The sequence below is a fragment of the Agaricus bisporus genome (genome assembly GCF_000300575.1).
Source record: "Agaricus bisporus var. bisporus H97 unplaced genomic scaffold AGABI2scaffold_11, whole genome shotgun sequence".
In the NCBI taxonomy this organism is placed as follows: domain Eukaryota; kingdom Fungi; phylum Basidiomycota; class Agaricomycetes; order Agaricales; family Agaricaceae; genus Agaricus; species Agaricus bisporus.
This window is the reverse complement of record NW_006267346.1, coordinates 763,221-784,227: the sequence shown is the minus strand read 5'-3', so window position 1 is coordinate 784,227 and position 21,007 is coordinate 763,221. Positions and strand designations below refer to the sequence as shown.

The window sequence follows — 21,007 nt, the reverse complement described above, 5'->3', positions numbered from 1 at the left end:
GGAAGAAGTTCACAGCTGGTGTATGTTTTCCTTATGTATTTTAAAACAAAAATTACTTGTAGTCATTTATTATTGTTATGCTAGAAATCTGCATTTAATATTATCTTATTTCCAGAGTTGTGTAGGACATGATAAATATGCAAACAATATAGTTTACTTTATGAACTTCTGTATTTGCATAAAGTTTACAAAGTAACCATATACTATCACAACTTCTGTATTTACATAATATACATATACTATTCAAACATTATGCAAACAAAAGCCTTAAAATGAGCTTTATTATATTTTTGGTTTACATATATTTAGATTATACTTACTGTGATGTTTGCATAATGTTTGCCCATTTCAAACCTAGGCATGTTTGCCCTTCTTTTTGGGCCTTTGAGTATTAATCTCAGCATCATTCTTGTCACCACTAGTTGAAGGGCTTCTTCGCTTTTTCAACTTTGACTTTGACTTTGACTCTTGCTTCGACTTTAACTTTCGCTTCAACTTCAACTTCAACTTCAACTTCAACTTCGGCTTCAGGTTTGAATTTGATTTTGACTTCACCTTCACCTCTTTAGTGTGTTTATTTGAAGCGCAACAATTAGTACGTACTTTGCCATCATTATCATCAATGTCTTCATCTTCACTTTCTTCATTGCTGCTACTTTCTCCCTCTAAGTCATCATCAGAGCTATCATCCGAGTCATTGTGAGAACCAGTCCCTTCATCAATCCCAGCATCAATAACTATATCCATGCTGCCATAATATTAAAACACTACTGTATTTTTTATTTTAATAGTACTTGGAAAGTATTGAAATAATATTTAAACAATAGGTTATTTTTCTTTGTATTTTTTTTTCATATATGGAAATAAAATATGGTAATGTTTAAATAATGTTTTAATACTTTCCAAGTAGTATGAAAACAAAAAATACAGTAGTGTTTCAATAATATTACAATATTTGTTGTATTGAAATATTGAGGTTGTGATGTGTACTATGTAAAACATTTTTATCATGATGTTTACATAATATATGTATATTACTGAAATATAGAGGTTGTGTATGGCCCTTTCAATCATGCATTCAAAACTGAGATCCAGGAAATACAAGAAAGATTAAGTGTTTTGGAAGAGGACTAAAAAGCACAACAACCTTTGAATTGTTTTCACAAAATGAATTGCTTCACCAGGTCCTTCAAAGGAATTGGGAACATGTTGTCATATATCCTTATCATAACAAATTCAAGGAGTTTACAGTGCACTTTCATGCAGAACTTCACATCATGGGTTATATAGAGTGGTTTGCAGTGTCCTACGAATTTGCTAAAATTTGGCCAACTCTGGAGAAAACAGCTAATCAACTATCCCCAAGCAAGCGTCAAATTGTGTCCATTGGAGTCAGAAAAAACAGCTGCCTTAAGTGCAAATGGTACTTGAATACACACAATAAGAAAAATTACAACAATATATGACCAGTGGGGATCACGGCAAGGCTTATGCAAGATGGTTTTATCCACCTCCAATACGCACTGAGGAATTGCTGCTGGTACTCAAATATCATATTCAAACCACAAAAGATCAATGGCTGTCTCCCAAGAAGAAATGAGCCATGTTAAATGAATATCTGTCAAGTAATAGCAATAAATGACATCTGAAAGAGACAGAAGATCAAGTGGCGTATAATGAGAGGCTAATAGAGGAGTTTATTCAAAATTGATGTGAAAGTGCCAAGAAAAGTTGATGAGTAGTTGATAGTACTTAGTGAATCTTTATGGCTGTCAGTGACCTAACCTGGATGCGTTTTTGACTCACAACCCTTTTCTTCAACAAAATCCAGATAATAAAAACATATCAGCTTAGGGTTGTGGTCAGTCCATGATGTCTGTCCATCATACTTTCATCCAAATAATGTAACCTGAAAAAGTGTTAAGACTATGACTAGAAAGAGATTGCTAAGCCAGAAAAGACTTAGCGAGCAAACAGCTTTGGCCTTAGCAACATGGGAACAGTATGCTACAGTAGCTCAAAAAATTGTCCCAATGTTTCGAGGTTTTGCACTATTTGTGTCATAGCACAATGAGTTTTGTGAGTATGATTATGTGATTAATACATTTTATACCCCTACATGTGTTCTTCAGAACGCATGTAAGATGAAGTAATTTGAGCAGTAAAAGGTTGAGAAATTAAATCAACAAAATAATCAATCATTGGGACAGTTGTTTGACCCTCTTCTCAACTTTCAGAAATCATGCTCTGAAGCTCCAGAAATAACCGCAAAAATCCTGGGAAAATTTGAGAGTGTCACATGACTTTGTTTATATTAATTTGCATCATTTTTTGTTGATCAAACATCACCTTGACCTTAAACCACTATTATGAAACCTACACAGTCTCTATATTTAAATAAGACACATGTACTTATGTAAACATTATGCAAACATTACCGTAAATTTGATTTCCATAATATATGTGTACTATGTAAAACATATGCAAAAAATATATTCAATAATGTTAAATTTTATACATTTTGTTTGCATAAGGTTTAGATAAGTTTTATATAATGCACATGTATTATGTAAATTCTGTTTACGGTAACATTTGCAAAATGTTTACATAGTACATGTGTATTATGTAAATATAGAGGTTGTGCTAGGTCTGAACGTTGTTGTATCCCCAGATAATGTCCAATTTGTTAAAAACCTTGGTGTCCTTGAGTTGATCTAATACTTCGCTGATGAGGGGTAGTGGCATCTTGTCCTTGATTGTGATCTCGTTCAGTTTCCTGTAATCTTGACATAACTGTAATGAACCATCTTTCTTGGGAACGAAAAAACATGGTGTAGCATAAGGTAATTTGATGGTCGGATTCGATTGGTAGCCAGATTTTCATCCAAAAATTTGTCCAGTTCTTCTCTTTCCAGTGGTGTCATGCTATAAACCTTTGATGATATCTCTGTTGGTGTGTTTTCGGTGAAGTTGATTTCGTGATCCCATTCCATTCGCTCAGGAAGCTTGTCAAAGTTCTTTTTGTTGAAAAGATAGGCGAAGAGTTTCATGTATGCTGGTAAGTCCTCGGGGTTCGTTGGATCCGGTTCTTTTTCTTCAGTGTCTTCTTTTGACTGTAATCGTTGTACTGTATAGTGTTCCCCCACCTTTGGAATCTCTTTGTGCAAATTATTCCCTTTTGTGTTAACCAACTCACACTTAAACCTGGCTTCCTGCTAGATCAGGTTTCCACCTAGCACAACTCAGCAAGTGAAGCTCGTGTCGCGGTAGGTTTGTGCATGTTTGGTTCCTTGGCAACGAGAGGCTGGGTAGAAGCTCGCCAAATTGAGCCGATTGGCCATGGATTGTGCTCGAGCACTGCACAACGATTCTCGCAGAAAACCTAGAGACCCCTCTTGATCAATTCGAAATGCTAGTGGCCGCAGCTTAGGGGTACTATAAATTTATGGAAAGGCAAAAGTAAATAGCATTTCCAAAAATGAACTATAAAAACTGTAGCAAGGACTGCTGGTGGAGGACTATAAGTATTGCTTCTCAATAAAATCAATGAAATGGCAGAGAGTTAAAAAAATAGCGAACTCACAAGGTCTGCTACTCATTAATCATTATCAGTAAACACAATCTCTATATTTATATAATACACATGTATTATGTAAACATTATGCAAATGTTACCGTAAATTTAATTTACATAGTACATATGTAATATGTTTTATATATTCAAACTTTATGCAAACAAAAGTCTTAAATTGAGCTTTATTGCATTTTTAATTTACATATGTTTTAAATAGTACACATGTATTATTGAAATAATATTTACGGTAATGTTTGCATAAAGTTTACATAAGACATGTGTACTATTCAAATATAAAGGTTGTGTAATTGAGAGGGATCGTCAAGTTGGGCCAAAGTCTGCTCAATCCATTGAGCAGACTTATTTACAGGTGTGTTGCCATGTGGGTCCACGGGTGAATTGGTACCGAGGGCCTGGCGACGCTGCTGAAGCACTAGAATTTGCCGATCAAGAAGCTCAGCATATGGATTGACCCAAACATGGCCATCAGGGGCTACCCTGAAAAAGTCGCTGAGACTTAGCCCGGTCCAATCCATAAATGCTGTCATTGTGAGCAGGCGGGTTCTAGGGTCCATGTACGTATGCTGCCAAGTTTTGGTGGTACTAGAGTGCACAGATGTGGCCTGTGTTACCTTACGGAGAATTGCCTCCATTAGGACAATATTCTCAGGGCAGCCACAATGAAGACGGCCTGGCTGGCGAGGAGTAACACTATACGAAAGCTTGGCTGAAACAGCCCGGGGATATGGAACTCCTGTTACACCAAACCCCTTGGGCACGCTAGGTTGTGCACCATCCCAAGCATGCAAATTGGCTTTCTTCGAGAATTTGTGGTAGGCACATAAAATATTGCAGGCATTCATTGTGTGAACATGGAGGGCTGCCCGGTAGCTGTGGAGCATTGCAGCTGGAAGGAATGCTGCTTCGTTCTGAACCATGTCTCGGAACTTGGGCAATATCGGCGAGGCATTGATAGGGCGCACAAAGTGATCTAGATCACCTCGGGCTTTGCCTTCAAAGGGTTAAAATCTCGATCAGCTATGTGATTTGATCTATTTATAGGAGGTTGCAACTCACGTGCTAATTTTGATTTAACATTGCCTGGCAGAGAAGTGAAATGCGTCAAGTCTTTTGTAGTGGTAGACTCATATGCAGGATCAATGTGGTTGCAATTCCAATAGGGAATGGAGTGGACATCAAGAGGATTGAACCCCAGAATATTATGGCGTGAAGCAGGTGGAGTGAAAATTGGATCATTGGGCTTCGGAAGGACAGCAAAAATTGCAGGCTCGTGAGAAAAGTCTTTGGGTTCATCACCGTCGCAAACAGCGTCCTGCAAAGCTACTAGAGTGGGCTCCTTATCCATTCCTCCCCTTTGTACCTTTTGGTTCACCTTCTTGGCAGTCCCATCCATGCCGTTGATGCTAGGAGACTCCATGCCGTTGATACTAGGACGTGGAAGGTTACCAGAGGTGCTTGACTCTTGAAGTGCAGGCATTTGCATTCGAGTAGTCGCCTGAAGCTGGTCTTTGGGGGGTGGCATGGCTGGAGAGGTGCCCATCGGGAAAAAAAGTGCTGGCTGATCTTCGTCTCTCAGAGAATTTGTAAAAGAAAAGGTACTGCCGTGGAAATGTCCACTTTGAGAGATGGCGATTAGATAATCTCGAGCATCAGCAGAAATATGATAAGAACCAAATGGAGTTGCACACTGAAGCAGTTTGCTGGGTTTGCCAAATCCCATGGAGAAGGCAGGCACATCAGCAAAAAAGATTTTTTCTTAATTGTTCTTAATTGGTCATTAAGAAACAATTAAGAGCAGATACCTTTCTGAATCTTCTTAATGATACTTAGGCCTGTGTATCTTAAGGTTCTTGGAAATGACTTAATAGTCACTTAAACTGTACTTAGTTGATGTCTTTTTCATAGATATAAAAATAGACATAAAGATAGATTAGTAAAAAGTCATATTAAAGTCACTCAAGTACATAATTAAGACACTCAAGGTCAACTAAGACAATAATAAGAAGCTTAAAAGTGAATAAGTCAACAAAGTGATTATATCAGCATGGTAAATATAATACATTGGATACAATCTATACAAAAGGATAAGATGGGAAGATGAGGGAGTGATGATGAGGGAGTGATGATGAGAAAAGGAATAGTCTACAAGTAACAAATGAGTATGAAAACATACAGAGATAGAGAGCACTCACCAGGGACCAGAGAATCTCCAAAATCCCCCCAAAATCCCCCCATACATTCCCCAATTATTCCCCCAATTATCCCCCCAATTATCTGCTCAAGTATCCCCTCAAATAACCCTCCAAAAATCCCCCAAAAAAGCATCCAAAATAGGCAAAAAAAGCGTCCTAAACCAGCTTAGAATTAGCTGGGAGAGAGCTAGGGAAGGGAAGGGAAGTTACTTACTTGAATATAAGCCTAGGAGAGCAATGAGGAGGGAAGGGGAGGGAGGGGAGGGGAGGAATGATGGTGGTGATGAGCAAGGATCAATGTTCGTGCTCGAAACAGAAGTTCAACATGTCACATGACATCACATGACATCTGGGATTTTCGAGTCAAAGTTCCTCAACATAGGTAGGAGATATTTTCGGGTCATTTCTGCATGGATTCTAATGATCTAAAAATGTAATCCTATAGTTTCGAGGTCGAGGAGTTCGAATATCTAATTAGATTCTTTGTTGGATGAAAGCCTATTGAGATATGGCACATTTAACATTTAATAAACACAAAATTGTGCTGTATCTCCAAAACCGGTATGTTTTCTGACAAAAGCATACATATAAACTTGTGTTCTTTTAATATTCTAAGATTTGTCATGATTTTCCCAGAATTTCTCGGTTAGTAGAGCAGGCTCTACGACGAGTCTATCTGCAGTTGACAATGATCCCCCCACTCCATGATGGAATCTTGATATCTCCATAACGGGTCTGTTTTCCGATAAAAACATACATATAAACTCGTGTTCTTTTAATATTCTAAGATTTGTCGTGATTTTTCCGGAATTTTATGAGCAGTAGAACTTGACATACAGCATAATGTTCTTATAATGCTATGATTCTTGCCTTGTTATCTGACTTATGAGCCTATGTTTCACTTATGAGATACTGTTTGACTTGTCAGTAGCCTTATGAATTCATGATAAACTTATGAAATTTTGTCTGACTTGTGATTTAACCTTTGGTCTGACTTATGAAATGCCCTGTGCTTATGCTATTTTTGTATAACTTGTTATACAACTTATGAATTTATGATAGACTTATGAACTAATGTGTGACTTATGTGTAAACTTCTTGTCTGGCTTATGAAAAGTTATGAACTTATGCTATTTTGGAGACTTATGTGCCTTAAGTTGGTCTTTACAAGGCAAGCATAAGACAACTTTTTCATAAGTTTGCATAAGTTGTGTGACTTTTTGCTGATGAATGACTCCCCCCCCCCCCCCCCCATGATGGAATCTTGATATCTCCATAACGGGTATGTTTTCGACAAAAACATACATATAAACTTATGTTTTTTTAATATTATAAGATTTGTCGTGATTTTTCCGGAATTTTACAGGCAGTAGAATAGAGCATATAATGTAATGTCTCTCTAAACATATTTTATAGTGAACATAAAATTGTCTACACTCGAAAAAGTTGATGATCTTGATTTAACTTTAAGCTTCTGTTGAAAGATTCTAGTTCTTTTAAACATCCTTTGATCCTTGGTTTTCTTCTTTTTTGCCCTTGAGATAAACATGAATTTATTTGTTGACAAGGTCACACGGCGGGCAAAGTGCTGTTATGTTTGTGCAGTCAATTGTGCTGTCAAGTGAACAGCCCATTGCCTGACAAATGACGTGCACATACCCCTATAGTGCTCCTATATGCACCATATATAGTGTTGCTAGTCTAGAATTGTGCTACTTTTCTCATGGGTCTAGGACCTGCTAGTAAATTAGGCGATAGACTCGGACTGTGCTCGTGAATTAGCCCCTTGGCAAGCTTTAGCATGTCTATTCCTCGTAATCGCGTTGCTTGCACATGCACGAAATGCATCCAATCTACTTATCTTGACTCCACTGGCCAGTCTTTTCCTGGAAAATTAGTGGCACGTAACACACGGATCAATCACCGCCGTAAGGACAATTCTAATTTGGGTAATAATGAGGTGGTGAGCCATGTGTTCGAGACGCAAGTAAGATACTAGTAGCTTAGCTAGCCACACAGTTGGAAAACCCCCAAGTTCAGGATATAGAATTGGCTGGAGTCAGTGATAGGGAGGGAAAAGGTGTGCCAGTAGTACCTTCACAAGGACAATATTCATTGAGGCACCTTCGCTCATAGTACTTATTCGCATCGCTGTTTGCTTGCTTGCTACATGGTTACATCTTGCATGTGGAGTCAGCCGTGCAACAACTGCCATTGTCCTCAAATTCCTGGATATCATTGTCAATGCAGCCATTAAAGTGCAGCCAACTACCATTCCACTATCTGACACATCACATACCCCAATTTCCATACCTCATGATGTTCGCACTACTATTTCGTCACTATTCCTTGAACCTCATATCAAGTGTTATGCCTGCTGTCCAAGGTGTTTCTGTCAATATAATGCGGCGGAGCTTCCGAGAACTTGTTTCTGGAAGGAAACTCAGTGAAGCAAGGCCTGTGGTGAAAAGCTTTGGATCACGCGAACAACTCACCGAGGCCCACGCGACATGCCCCGCCAACTATATAACGTGCAGAGCTTCGAGTCATGGCTCCAATTTCTTCTTTCTCGACCCGGAGTTGAAGATCTACTCGACTTATTCTACAATCACGAGCCTCCTCAAAGTTCTGGACTGATGCATGATATCTGGGATAGTCCTGCATGGTGAAGTCTTGGTCCTTTTACAAGCACACAGGGGAATTTAACGTTCAGCTTCTATATTGACTGGTTTAATCCATTCACAAACAAGATAGCAGGAAAAATAGCTTCGTGCGGTGCCATAATCATGTTTTGCCTTAATCTTCCTTATCATTGCCGCCACAGACCAGAATATACCTTTTTTGCTGGCATAACCCCCCCTCCACATGAACCAACCGTCACCACCATCTCCTCTCTCTTGGATCCTATTGTTGGCAAACTTCAGGAATTGTATGTGGGCAAGGTCATTCGATCCTATCGTTATCCAGATGGAAGGCTCACAAAAGTTGCTATTCTACCTGTGATAGCAGACTTACTTGCTGTGCGTAAGGCACTAGGTTATACTAGTGTCACATCCCATCATTTTTGCTCTTTTTGCACTCTCCAATACTCTGAAGTTGAACGCTTGGATAGCACTTCCTGGGAACCACGGATAGGTCCACGTGTGCGAGCTGCAGCCCAGGAGTGGCACCAGGCTTCAACGCAAAAGGCTCGAAAACTGCTTTTAGAGAAGAATGGTATTCGATGGACGCCACTCCATGAACTTTTTTATCGTGATCCCGTTCAACATACTGTCCTTGGTGTGATGCATAACTGGCTGGAAGGCATCCTTCAGCATCACACCCGTGTTAAATGGGGTATTGGCATACCGGAACGTTCTTTGAAACGTGCAGCTCAGCGTGATACCAAGAACACAGAGGATACCGAGTCTGACAATGGTGGGGACACGGATGTGGAAATGCTGGACGCCGAACTTGCCAATCTTCGAACAGATAGTCAGCATTTCAATGACACTCCCCAAGCTGTTCATCGAACTCAGAGCAGTGGCATTTTTGTTCCTGGACCAGGTTCAGAAGGTGGTGAATCAGAGGATAGCGAATATCGCTCTGAATTTGATATCGCAGAAGGTGATATTGAATGTCTATTTGATGCTGAAGCACTTTCTTGTATTCGCAGTTGCATTGCTTCAGCTGTTATTCCAAGCTGGATCGACAGGCCACCTGCAAATCTTGGAGAAAAATCCCACAGCAAGCTCAAAGCCGATAACTGGCTGACTCTTTTCAATATCTTTTTCCCCCTCATTATCCCTGAAGTATGGCATACCTCCAAAGCTCCTCGGGATAAAAAGCTTCTTGCGAACTTCCACAATCTGGTCGCATGCACGCATATTGTCGTTTCTCACTCAGCGTCTTCAGCAATGGCAAGCACGTATTCCAATGCATATTGCCAGTATCGACAGTCGTCTCGGCAGCTATTCCCTCACATTTCCTCACGCCCAAATCACCATTACACCATGCATATTCCAGAGCTTCTTATCTTCTGGGGACCCCTCATAAAGTTGAGTGAATTTCCTTATGAACACCATAATGGACTTCTTCAAAATATCAAGACAAACAAGCACATGTGTACGCTTCTTAAGCAAACTTTCTTTGCAAATTTTACTGATATGCATTCAGGGGAGCTTGACCTCACAATGCTATGCCAAGTCTGCCGAAGGGGTAGGCTGCATAGCTTGCTCAAGCATCCGAGTCACTTTGACTCAGAGGTCGTCCGTAGTGCGATGAAAACCTTGAATCCTAGTGCAGAAATTGAAGTGGAGCACATACCTGCCACTGAAACCCGTCTTCCCATTGCAGTTTATGATTTATTTCTTGTGTTTGTTCAATCGAAGCAACCAGATTATCGAGACTATAGACACCTACCCCATCCTCCTAATTCCCTAATTCTCTCTATCTGGCGCTGCATGATAAAAACCATGGTACACAACACACGTGGTTTTTCTACTCATGCACTACACCCTGGAAATAGCTCCGTGTCTTTTCGTGACGGCACTGGTGATATTCATTATGGTTTCATACAGTTGATGTGGAGTCATTTGCTAGCAGAGAAATCTAGCGTGTACATTCTTGTGTCGCGCCATGCAGCTCTTTCGTCTCAAGACGCACAGCTTAATCCATATCGAAAATTGCCTCACTTAAAATGTTCACTGGTCTATTCCCATGTTCCTACATTGGAGGCTACAGAGAGTATGGTTATCATATGCATAGAGCAGATTAGAAGTCATGTAGCATATTACATTCACCCCCGAGGCACATTTGGTATAACTAGAGAGACGATGATACTAGTAGATAGCTTACACCGTGACCAATGATCAATTGCTGGAGAACTTTTGGAGAGGACATGATAAGCATCAAAAAGCGGGAATTTTCAGCCGCTACAGCCATCAATACTGCCTACGCCGTCTCGGTGGCTCCAGTCATTGTAACCTTCATCCTGGGGGCTCTGGGCGCCGGCGGCATCGTCAGGTTGGTTCTGCGTCGTCTGGCCGTCGTTAGGGCGTCGTAATACGCTGTCCTAGTAGCTCCGGTCGTCGTATCCAACGTCTGGGTGTCCCTGGGTGTCATCGGCGGCTTCCTGGGTGCTCTGGGGGCCGTGGGCGTCGACCCGGGGCCTCTGGGTTGTCTGGGCGTTGTCCCGGGTGCTCTGGTCGTCATCAGCGCCGTCTGCGGGTCCCTGGGCATCGTAACCGTTGTCCCGGGTGCTCTTGGCGTCGTCCCGGGGCCTCCGAGTTGTCTGGGCGCCATCCTGTGTCGTCAGAGCGCCGTGGGCACCATCCTGGGGCCTCTGTGTTGTCATGGCACCGTTCTGGAGGTGCTGGGGGTCGTGGGCGTCGTCTCGGGGCCTCTGCGCCGTCTGGATGCCGCGGCCGCCTTGATGCTGCTGCCTGCTGGCCGCTGCCATGGCAGCCTTGCGACCGGCTTGGTGAGGGAGTGGTGCACGAAGCACCGCGCAACTGATGCTTCAAACAGCTCAGCTCAGATAACACGGCATTTGCATTTGTGCACAAGGGTAAAGAAAAAAATCTCGACGAGTTCAGTGACAAATTCGATCATGTGACTGATTGGTCAATTGACCAACTCGGATCTGGCACATGACACACGAGTTACAACCCACTTCACTGCTCAACAATGGGCAAAACTGTCACTGGCTTCAGGCATGCCGACGGACAGCGTAAATCAGGAGCGCAGGTGAAGAGGGAGAGAAACCAAGCATCGCAATTGAAAAAGGAGGAGGTAGCTAAGCGTGAGCTGCTGTTTGATATTGTTCAGCATGACACTGTCTTTCACCTCGTCATCAAGGGATCAACAACTCAGGATCAGCAATACACAGTTGCACACCGTATTTTTCAGATTCACAGAATGAACAACCTTGAACCTCTTGCCCATCGCCATTCTGTGCAACTATTCAATGACTTCCTGACATGGGCAAGCCGCTCTGACGTCTCTCCAAAATTAAACGAAAAACTAAAGGTCGCTCTTGAGGAAAGAGATCGTAGGCAGAACGCCTTCAAGTCATCAAAGAAGCGCCTCAAAACTGAAGGATTCATGGCCTCTACATCATTTGACAAGGCCAGCTTCCTCCGTGAACTACACTCCTACTCTCTTGCTCGCCTTACATCCCCTTATCCTCCTGCAGACAAATTCATATCTGAATCAAATGTGATCTGGCAGCGTAACAAGAACTTCGTTCATGGTAAAAAGCTAGCCAACACTCAAATACCACGCAAATACATGCATCCCACCGACATCTCACAATTGAAATTTGACATCAAGGAGAACCAAAGTGGATTATTCTATTGTGGCGGAGAGTTAGTACTAGTGGTTATACGCAATGCCTGCAAGCGTGACCAGCTCGTTCAATTCATTGATGACTCTGTGAGTGAGGTCATTGCCTCGCGTACAAGTATTCGGGTGCAGTTCATTCATCACAATCTCGCTTACTGCTCTACTAACACCCATTTTAAAAAGAAGATGTTGGCCATATGTTGCAGATGGGATTGTCTGCTGGCTCCAGGAGTGGTGGAACTTTAGATTGGGTCAAAAATGTTTCCTCGCACAAAAGTGAAGTCGGCAAGCACAATGCTATTGATTACAGGGCTAGCTTGTCATTTGCAGCTCTCTGGCAGCTGTCTCAAGCTCTTTTGCCAGATGAGATCATCATCGATTTCGCCTCTTTTCTAGAGCAGATTGGCAGTGATGCTCGCATGGACGGCCATGGATCCATGAATTTGGGAAGTGACAGTCGTGGAGAATTCTCAATTGATATTGGATCTACGTCTTACACTTTTCATGGAGCAGAACTTGCCCAGCCAGCAGGTGTCATGGCAGCTAACTATTGTCAGTAAGTCAAGTAATCTGCCTGTAGCTGTACACTCGCTAACCTATGTTAGACATGTTCACAACGAGAAGCAACTGCATAAGTGGTCTACACAACCTCTATATTTAAATAAGACACATGTACTTATGTAAACATTATGCAAAGATTACCGTAAATTTGATTTCCATAATACATGTGTACTATGTAAAACATATGCAAAAAATATATTCAATAATGTTGATTTAATACATTTTGTTTGCATAAAGTTTAAATAAGTTTCATGTAATGCACATGTATTATGTAAATTCTGTTTACAATAATGTTTGTATAATGTTTTGATAATACATATGTATTATTCAAATATTGAGGTTGTGCTATCTCATTTATGTACAACGAACCGTACTTGGGATAAAGACTTTCCTTCAGTTGATGCAGGGGGCCATTTTTATATCTCAGAGTATGGCATTTGTGTTTGAGCTGCTGCCAACACTCTCATTGTGTGGCAACCAAAGGATTGGCATGGGACAAGTTTGCCTCTGATGAATCCTGTAGATTTGTCAAAGGAATATCATCAAAGGGGGCTAGCGTTCGTGACATCAAGCCGACTCCCGAGAGCAATAAAACTTTGGAGAGAAGGAAAGAAGCGAGAAGCAGAGGATGAGTTACTTGTTGGAGAGGGGCATAGTGAACACCAGCTCAACTCTTTTGTTTCACAATTACGACGCTTGGAGCGACTTGCTGGGAAGGTTGCAAAGGAGTAATTAGTTACCAGAAATTTTCAGCTCATGCACTCCACCCTTATTTAGCCAAGTGTCGCAGTCTATATTTCCTTCAATAAAATCTGCTTACAGCTTCGCGTACACAATCTTGCATTTCACGATTGAACATCCATTTCACCATATCCCTCCACACGTTTCTCGGCTTCCCCACGTTGCTCGGCTTCCCCTTTTTCCTTAGTTTCTTCTTCCATTTCATACTAATCAGTGCCATCATCTTCTTCTTCCTCCGAGTCGACAAAATCAATGTCATCTAAATCATCCAACCTACAGTATATTGCATCAATACCTGCTCGCGATACTTTCCATTGAACGCCTTTTGCCCCAATTTCTCATCAGGGTGTGGGAGTCCATTAGGTCCATGACCAAAAGAGTGCGAGGCATTTGGCAGCAAACCAACGATCGGAAAAGGGCCAGCAATTTTCTTGCGTGTTCCTGGTTGGAGAGAATTAGAAAATGCAGGATTGTAATAGTCCAGGGGTACTGTGTTGAAGGGGAGGAGAGGAAAAGCCGTGTGTTCAGGGGTTTCAGGAAAGATTCGGATGCGTTCTTGGCGATAGGTTTTTCTCTCATACATAGCAACCAGCTCGTGTTCCTCGTCAAGAAGTTGGATCAGTGCGTTAACCCCTGCAGAGTGTTCTCTGCACGTCTTTATAAAATGGATTGGACAACCTCTCCAACGAGAGCCTTGGGGATCAGCCTCATCATCAGATGTGAACTTGGGATCAAGGTATTTGAGGTAACGCTTATAACCATTTGCTTTAACAAATTCACGACGGCTACGACAGAGCTATCAAAACATGAGCCTGAATGGATAAATGTACAGTGCCTGAGCAACTCACGCATGCACGGTTCTGATAAACAGGATTGTTTCCTGCAAGCTGTTTAGTCTTGCCCGGATATAGCATCTCTCGATCAAACATTTTGCGCATGTGGTAGTGGACGAAGTTGTTGTACAGTAGATACTAATGAGATGTTATATCCGGAACACGCTAACTCCACCACCTTCCATTCTCGGTATCAATCCCGGTACGTTCCGGATATTCCTTTCCGACTCAATCCGTTCGCATCAATCCCGGCAATATCGATTCTGACTTACCGGTCACGTTGACCGATGGAATGCCGCAATACCTTCGGTATTGCGGTTGCGCTCCCACGGTCGCTTTACGACCAACGCAACGTGGGTTGTTATTTCCATCGCAAGACTTACCCGCTTCAAGACCTCCTTTCCGTTGCACCGTCGGAATCCCTTAAGGTAAAGACTCCTTTCCGTTATTTCAATCCGAACTATTGCGCAATCCTTGCGCTATCATCTTTCATGTTTCCGAATCCATATTCTATTCATTCTTCGTGTATTTAAGCCATAGATATTCTGTATGGTACTTCAGTCTGAAAATCAACTTAGATTGTTCCTCGCTATCTCTCGCTTGATCTCTCTCTCGCTCTCAAACGATTCCACATTCCGCAGGTCGCTCGTCTCTGTTTCTAAATCGGCTATTGACTTAGTTGGAAGGCATAGCACACCGTTCCGTGTCGCTAAGGCCAAAGCCGTTTGTTCGCTAAGTCCTTTCCGGCTTAGCGTTACCTTTCCGGTCATAGTCTTAACAGTATTTTCAGACTACTCTTCCAACTAGGTTCTACGTCTTTTTGCTCTTATGAGCCATACTCGCAGTGTTTCTCGTTTTACTGGTATTTCCCCTGAAACCATTCCACTTCCTCCTTCCCACAAACCGAAACGCCCAAAAGGCCAACTCTCGGCAACATCGACAACCCCTGATCCCGGTTCCATATCTCCTATGTCTACTCAACCTTCTGGTTCCCGTGGTCATAACGTTCCGGGCGGATTCGCAGGTGACGACTCATCTCGTTTTGAAGAAATAGCCGAAGAACCCGAACTGGAATATGGCGATGGCGGTGGCGGTGGCGATGGCGGTGGCGATGGCGGTGGCGATGGCGGAAATGATGGCGATGGTGGTGATGATGGTGATGACGGTGGGGATCCTGGAGGTGATGGTGAGGAAGGTGACGATGAATCCGTGGCAACAGACAACACTCAAACCCGTCTTCGCGATGCGCTCCGTGGTCTCAACCCTCAGGATCGGGTCCTTTACGACCTCCTGGCCGGCATCGCTGGTGGCTTAGCAACTCATAATCGTCATTCTGCTCAGCCACCTCCTGTCAAAACCCCAAAGGTCGCTATCAAGGAACCCGGCACATTCAATGGCAAGGATCCCCTTAAACTCAACGAATTCATTTTCCAATGCTGTATCTATTTCGACGCTAATCCGCATCAATTCCCGACCAATCATACTAAAGTTTCCTTCGCCTTGTCCTACCTCACCGGCAACGCTCAGACTTGGTTCCAGACTCTCCTCGAGGATACTCCAGATTGGAACGCTATCCCCTGGTACAACGACTGGGATCTCTTTGTCGAAGAGCTGACTTCTAACTTTGGTGCTGTGGATCTGTTAGCTGAGGCTGCTGAAGAAATTGAGCATCTTTGCATGGCTACTACCGAGCATGTCAACAAGTATAACGTCTCTTTTGCCCGTCTTGCTGGCCGGCTTCACTGGCTGGATTCCGTACTCGTCTATCGCTACTATCACGGCCTTCCCGACCGCATTCAGGATGCTCTTTCCGCTCTTCCCAACGGCAAACCCTCTACCATGCGGGAGATGCGGGAACAGGTAATGCGTATTGATAACCGCTACTGGGAACGGCAACGTGAACGGAATCGTGCTACCAAGCAGTCGGGCTCGAAGGAGACATCGTCGCAGGATAAGGGGAAAGGAAAGGGTTCTAACTCCAATTCCAATAACCAGCAATCGTCCTCGGGAAACAATAACTCCAAAACCGGCAAAACTCCTAACTCCAATTCCAATTCCAATTCCAACTCTAAATCAAATTCAAACTCGAATGTGCAATCATCCTCTTCGTCTTCTAATCCCCTCGCTAATGTCCTTGGTAAAAACGGTAAACTTACTCCGGAAGAACACCAACATCGCAAGGACAAGAACCTCTGCATGTTCTGCGGCGGTACCGGGCATACAGCTGACAACTGCTCCAAGAAGATGGCTGGGAAATCCGATTCCGCTTCGAACAAACCAAAGGGACGTTCGGCAAACACTGATTCCTCGGGTGCTACCACTAGCACTTCGGGAAATTAGAACGCGGTCCCCTTGACTCTGCACAGGTGGGAGACCACGTTGACAACCTCTGTGCACCAGAGAGTATCCGTCTCAACGCTTCCGCTCTTTCTGATCCGAACTCGTTACGCATACCCCTTTCTTCTCCTGATTTCCCTTCCTTATCCGAATTCTCTGCGCTATTGGACAGTGGCTCTACTCATTGCTTTATCCAAGGTTTGCTTGTACACAAACATGGTATTCCGACGTTTCCGGTACCTCCTGTAAAGCTGCATTTGTTCGATGGGACTTCCAATTCTTTTATTTCCGAGATCGCAAAGCTTCCTGTACTTTTTCCTACTGGTGAATCTATGACACTTTCCTTCTATGTCACTTCGCTGGACCCGCAGTGTTCAGTGGTTCTTGGGCACGACTGGCTGTCCCGCTACAATCCGTTGATTGACTGGGTTACTGGCCGCATCACTTTCCGTTCCACTACCATTGCAGTCCCACCTTCTCTCCGCGCGCTATCTTCTGTTGACACTGTTCCACAAACGTCGGCATCAGCTTCCATCACAGACAAACTCTCGGATTCACCTTCCAGGCCTGACATACGTCTAATCAATGCCACGGCTTTTGCTCGCGCATCTCGATTGCCTGGCTCTCATCGCTTTGCTCTGAACCTTCATTCAGTTGTTGCTGCGGCAACCGCTATCTCGGAATCACCCGTCGACCTTTCCGCTATACCGGATGAGTACCATGATTTCGCCGACGTCTTCAGCAAGAAACGTGCAGACACCTTCACTGTGAGCCCGGAAGCGAAATTATTTTTTGATTTAAATGACAAAAAGAGTAAATTACATTTCTTTATTCAGTTTTCTGAAGGTTACAGCAGGGTTACATTTTGATTGGTTCTACATTTATGTAACAAAATTCCTGCCTAGGCTGTTTTAGGATAGAGAATTATTGATATTTTGCAGAAATTTTCTACATGTGTACCTCATATGGGTTGTCAATCACGTCAACCCTGGGCTCACAGTGCTTACCGCCTCATCGGCATTACGATCTCAAGATTGACTTAGAGGACGGAACTTCGCCACCGATAGGTCCCATCTATTCCTTGTCTCGCACCGAACTTGATGCTTTACGCAATTTCATTGATGAAAACCTTTCCATCGGATTCATTCGACCAGCTACTTCTCCTCATGACGCTCCTGTTCTCTTCGTGAAGAAAAAGGACGGCTCTCTCCGACTTTGTGTTGATTTCCGTGGCCTCAACAGGATTTCCCGGAAAGACCGCTACCCGCTACCACTTATTTCTGATCTCCTCGACTCTCCCCGCAAAGCTCGCATCTATACCAAAATTGACCTCTGGCATGCCTATCATCTCGTCCGCATTGCTGATGGTGACGAATGGAAAACTGCTTTCCGTACTCGCTATGGTTCCTTTGAATGGCTGGTTATGCCGTTTGGACTCACCAATGTGCCCGCCGCTTTCCAAAGCTTCATGAACGACATTTTCCAAGACTTACTCGACGTTTGCGCTGTTACAGCCCAAGCCGTTTTACGCTTGGAATATGCCTTAGCTATGAATTATAGTTCATTATGGGCTTAGCTACATCATCCTATAACCCTTACTTGTCACTCAGCAGAGTATACCGTTCATTGTGAGTCTACATGAGGGATCATTGGTTCCTATATGGGAAAACTGTACCATTAGGGAAACTATAGCCTTTAGCTATGACAAACATATGTCTAGCTATAATGAGCCTCTGCATGTAGACCAAGCTAAGCCTTGGCCAGTCGTGGAATGACATGTAATCTTAGCGAGTGCGGCTAACATGTGGATCCTATACTCCCAATGGAGAATCCAGCTTGATCGCACTTTGATCCGATGAAGATCAGAGGTAGCTCCGTAAATCCGACATTATATGGGGATAATAAACCCTAGCTCCGACTCTGGGTATTCAGCACATGGACCTGCTTCCATAAAAGGTCAATTGGAAATAGTAGCTAAGCGTTGCCGTGTGGCAGCTAAGAATAGATCAGCATAACGTTCAGCCTAGGTAGCGCAGCTAGGAACTCAAGATCGCTTAACATGAACTGTTGAGTTAGTCTTCGCCTGTAGCTCCTGCCGATAGAGTACCATATGCTCTATGATGACTCAGCTAAATCATATGACATAGATTTCTCTTTTTATTGGACAGTAGATCCGTAGCTTCGTTATCACATGGACTTAACATTTCCTTTAGTACATATTTCCTTTTGTAACGACTCGTAGCTAAAGCTATATAAACCCCCCAGGCGAGCGCAGAGAGGCAAGGAACCTTCTAGGAACCTCTTGCTGATGCTTCGCTCTGAGGATTGTGAAATTAAAGTAACAATTAACAGAGTGTAGTCGGAATAAACTAGCTTGAGAACATTCTAAGGGGCCTTGACCTCAGCTAAACAGTTAGTCGAATCAAAGCGTTAGCTTTTCGAATTCACTAAGTTGCCAGTAGTAAGATAGTTTAAGAGACTAGCTGGGTTGACATTGCAGCTTATATCCAGGAGAGGTATAAGTCGGTAGCTTCTTTGGTTGCTGAGACGGAGTCAGTAGCTTTACCAGCGGGTTTAGCCATTGCAGCTCTTTCCTGAACGCTATTGGTTGGCACTTAGCGCTGCGAACGCACGTAGCTAGAGTTCCAGAAGTTGGCCGGTGGTTATACAACTACTAGCTACAGTGACGGACAAAACCGTTGCAATGTTTATAACACCTTCAAAGATACTATTATAGCATGTGACAAACTAACCGTGACATCACGTAATTAACATTGTTCGAAAGCCATGCTTCTTGGCTTTAATTCGATAGTAATACCATTATGTAATTCTAAATATTCGTCGAAATACTGGCAATTTACTAACAAAGATGCATTGCAACAGTTTTGTCCCTCTCATTCACCAAGTACAAAGTCACCTGACTCCGTTGACTGACTTGAAAAATCAGCACAGCCACATTCAACAAAGATGAAAAGTCAGCACAGCCACACTTTGAGTATATATACAGAGCATTTTTGGCATGATTCTTTACAATGAAGCCCCTCACTCCAAGCCAGCTCTCTCATATCCTTTATTTGCTTGATTCAGGAGCATCAGCTCATGAAATTTCTACTTCTACCAGCATACATCATTCCACTATATCCAGAATTAGATCCAAGCACCGTCCCAACCTTGCTATATCCTCAGGTGGTCGTCCTAGACTGCTTACATCTTCTGATACCTGCTACGCTGTTCGCTTAATCACCTCTCAAAAGGCTGACAACGCATCTCAAGTCAAGAGACTACTTGCCAACAGCTTGCCCCACTCAATTTCTACAAAGACCATCCGTAGAACTCTTTCCCGCGCTGGTATGAAGGCTGTAGTAAAGGTTAAACGTCCTTTGCTCAAGGCCAAACACTGCAAGGATCGCTTGGACTGGGCTTTAGCTCGTCAAAACTGGAGTATAGAAGACTGGAAAAGGGTAGTATGGTCTGATGAAACAAAGATTAATCGTTTGGGGTCAGATGGAAGAAAATGGGTGTGGAAAAAGGATGGAGAAGGCTTGAGTGATAGACTGGTGTCTGGGACTTTGAAGTTTGGAGGAGGTTCTTTGATGATGTGGGGTTGTATGTTTTGGGAGGGATGTGGCTATGCATGCCAAATTGAAGGTAAAATGGATGCTGATCTATATGTTAGCATTTTGGAGGACAATCTGGAGGATAGTGTGGAGTATTATGGGAAAGAAAGGGAGGATTTCATATTTCAGCAGGACAATGACCCCAAGCACAAGTCTAAAAAGGCCCAGAACTGGTTCAAAGAGAACAACATTGATTTGTTGCCATGGCCAGCACAGCCTCCAGACCTCAATCCAATTGAACATCTCTGGGACCACCTCAAAATCAAGCTTGAAGAGTATGAAGAAGCACTTAGGGGAATTGGAGAACTTTGGACAAGAGTGGATAAGGAGTGGAATGATATAAAGCCTGAGGTGTGTCAGAATTTGATAGAGAGTATGCCTAGAAGGGTAGAAGCTGTAATCAAGGCAAAGGGAGGCTATACTAAGTACTAAACATAGAGATTTGTACTTGGTGAATGAGAGGGACAAAACTGTTGCAATGCATCTTTGTTAGTAAATTGCCAGTATTTCAACGAATATTTAGAATTACATAATGGTATTACTATCGAATTAAAGCCAAGAAGCATGGCTTTCGAACAATGTTAATTACGTGATGTCACGGTCAGTTTGTCACATGCTATAATAGTATCTTTGAAGGTGTTATAAACATTGCAACGGTTTTGTCCGTCACTGTAGAGAGTCCAGCCCCTTCCCTTGTCCGTTGATCGTCCTTCTTGCACATACAAAACCTTTACATTGCATTATCTCCCCACGAACTTGCATTACGAGCAGCAGCTATTGTGTTAGTGGTGTGGTTATTACATAGCTA

At 42.9% G+C, this 21,007-nt stretch overlaps 6 protein-coding genes across 6 annotated transcripts; 3 read left to right on the top strand and 3 right to left on the bottom strand.

Annotated features, from left to right (window-relative positions):
- Positions 1-418: 418 nt before the first annotated feature.
- On the bottom strand, positions 419-747 carry AGABI2DRAFT_121701 (hypothetical protein; the record flags this gene model as incomplete). The annotated part of the gene is made up of 2 exons (XM_006455739.1): positions 419-555; positions 600-747. The coding sequence occupies 2 exons, from the start codon at positions 745-747 to the stop codon at positions 419-421; spliced, it is 285 nt and encodes a 94-aa protein (XP_006455802.1).
- Positions 748-3,860: 3,113 nt separating this feature from the next.
- On the bottom strand, positions 3,861-5,314 carry AGABI2DRAFT_121700 (hypothetical protein; the record flags this gene model as incomplete). Its single annotated transcript, XM_006455738.1, has 2 exons — positions 3,861-4,585; positions 4,651-5,314. The coding sequence occupies 2 exons, from the start codon at positions 5,312-5,314 to the stop codon at positions 3,861-3,863; spliced, it is 1,389 nt and encodes a 462-aa protein (XP_006455801.1).
- A 2,273-nt stretch (positions 5,315-7,587) lies between these two features.
- On the top strand, positions 7,588-9,831 carry AGABI2DRAFT_153601 (hypothetical protein; the record flags this gene model as incomplete). The annotated part of the gene is made up of 7 exons (XM_006455737.1): positions 7,588-7,714; positions 7,923-8,172; positions 8,239-8,365; positions 8,483-8,831; positions 8,937-9,122; positions 9,159-9,723; positions 9,792-9,831. 7 exons carry the CDS (start codon positions 7,588-7,590, stop codon positions 9,829-9,831), a joined length of 1,644 nt encoding a protein of 547 aa, XP_006455800.1.
- Positions 9,832-10,632: 801 nt separating this feature from the next.
- Positions 10,633-13,403, top strand: AGABI2DRAFT_145829 (hypothetical protein; the record flags this gene model as incomplete). Its single annotated transcript, XM_006455736.1, has 7 exons — positions 10,633-10,804; positions 10,847-11,247; positions 11,295-11,389; positions 11,480-12,200; positions 12,317-12,666; positions 12,909-12,942; positions 13,155-13,403. 7 exons carry the CDS (start codon positions 10,633-10,635, stop codon positions 13,401-13,403), a joined length of 2,022 nt encoding a protein of 673 aa, XP_006455799.1.
- A 215-nt stretch (positions 13,404-13,618) lies between these two features.
- Positions 13,619-14,350, bottom strand: AGABI2DRAFT_121696 (hypothetical protein; the record flags this gene model as incomplete). Its single annotated transcript, XM_006455735.1, has 3 exons — positions 13,619-13,685; positions 13,721-14,208; positions 14,261-14,350. 3 exons carry the CDS (start codon positions 14,348-14,350, stop codon positions 13,619-13,621), a joined length of 645 nt encoding a protein of 214 aa, XP_006455798.1.
- A 723-nt stretch (positions 14,351-15,073) lies between these two features.
- Positions 15,074-17,451, top strand: AGABI2DRAFT_145828 (hypothetical protein; the record flags this gene model as incomplete). Its single annotated transcript, XM_006455734.1, has 4 exons — positions 15,074-15,520; positions 16,196-16,556; positions 16,781-17,349; positions 17,419-17,451. The coding sequence occupies 4 exons, from the start codon at positions 15,074-15,076 to the stop codon at positions 17,449-17,451; spliced, it is 1,410 nt and encodes a 469-aa protein (XP_006455797.1).
- Between the last annotated feature and the right edge of the window lie 3,556 nt (positions 17,452-21,007).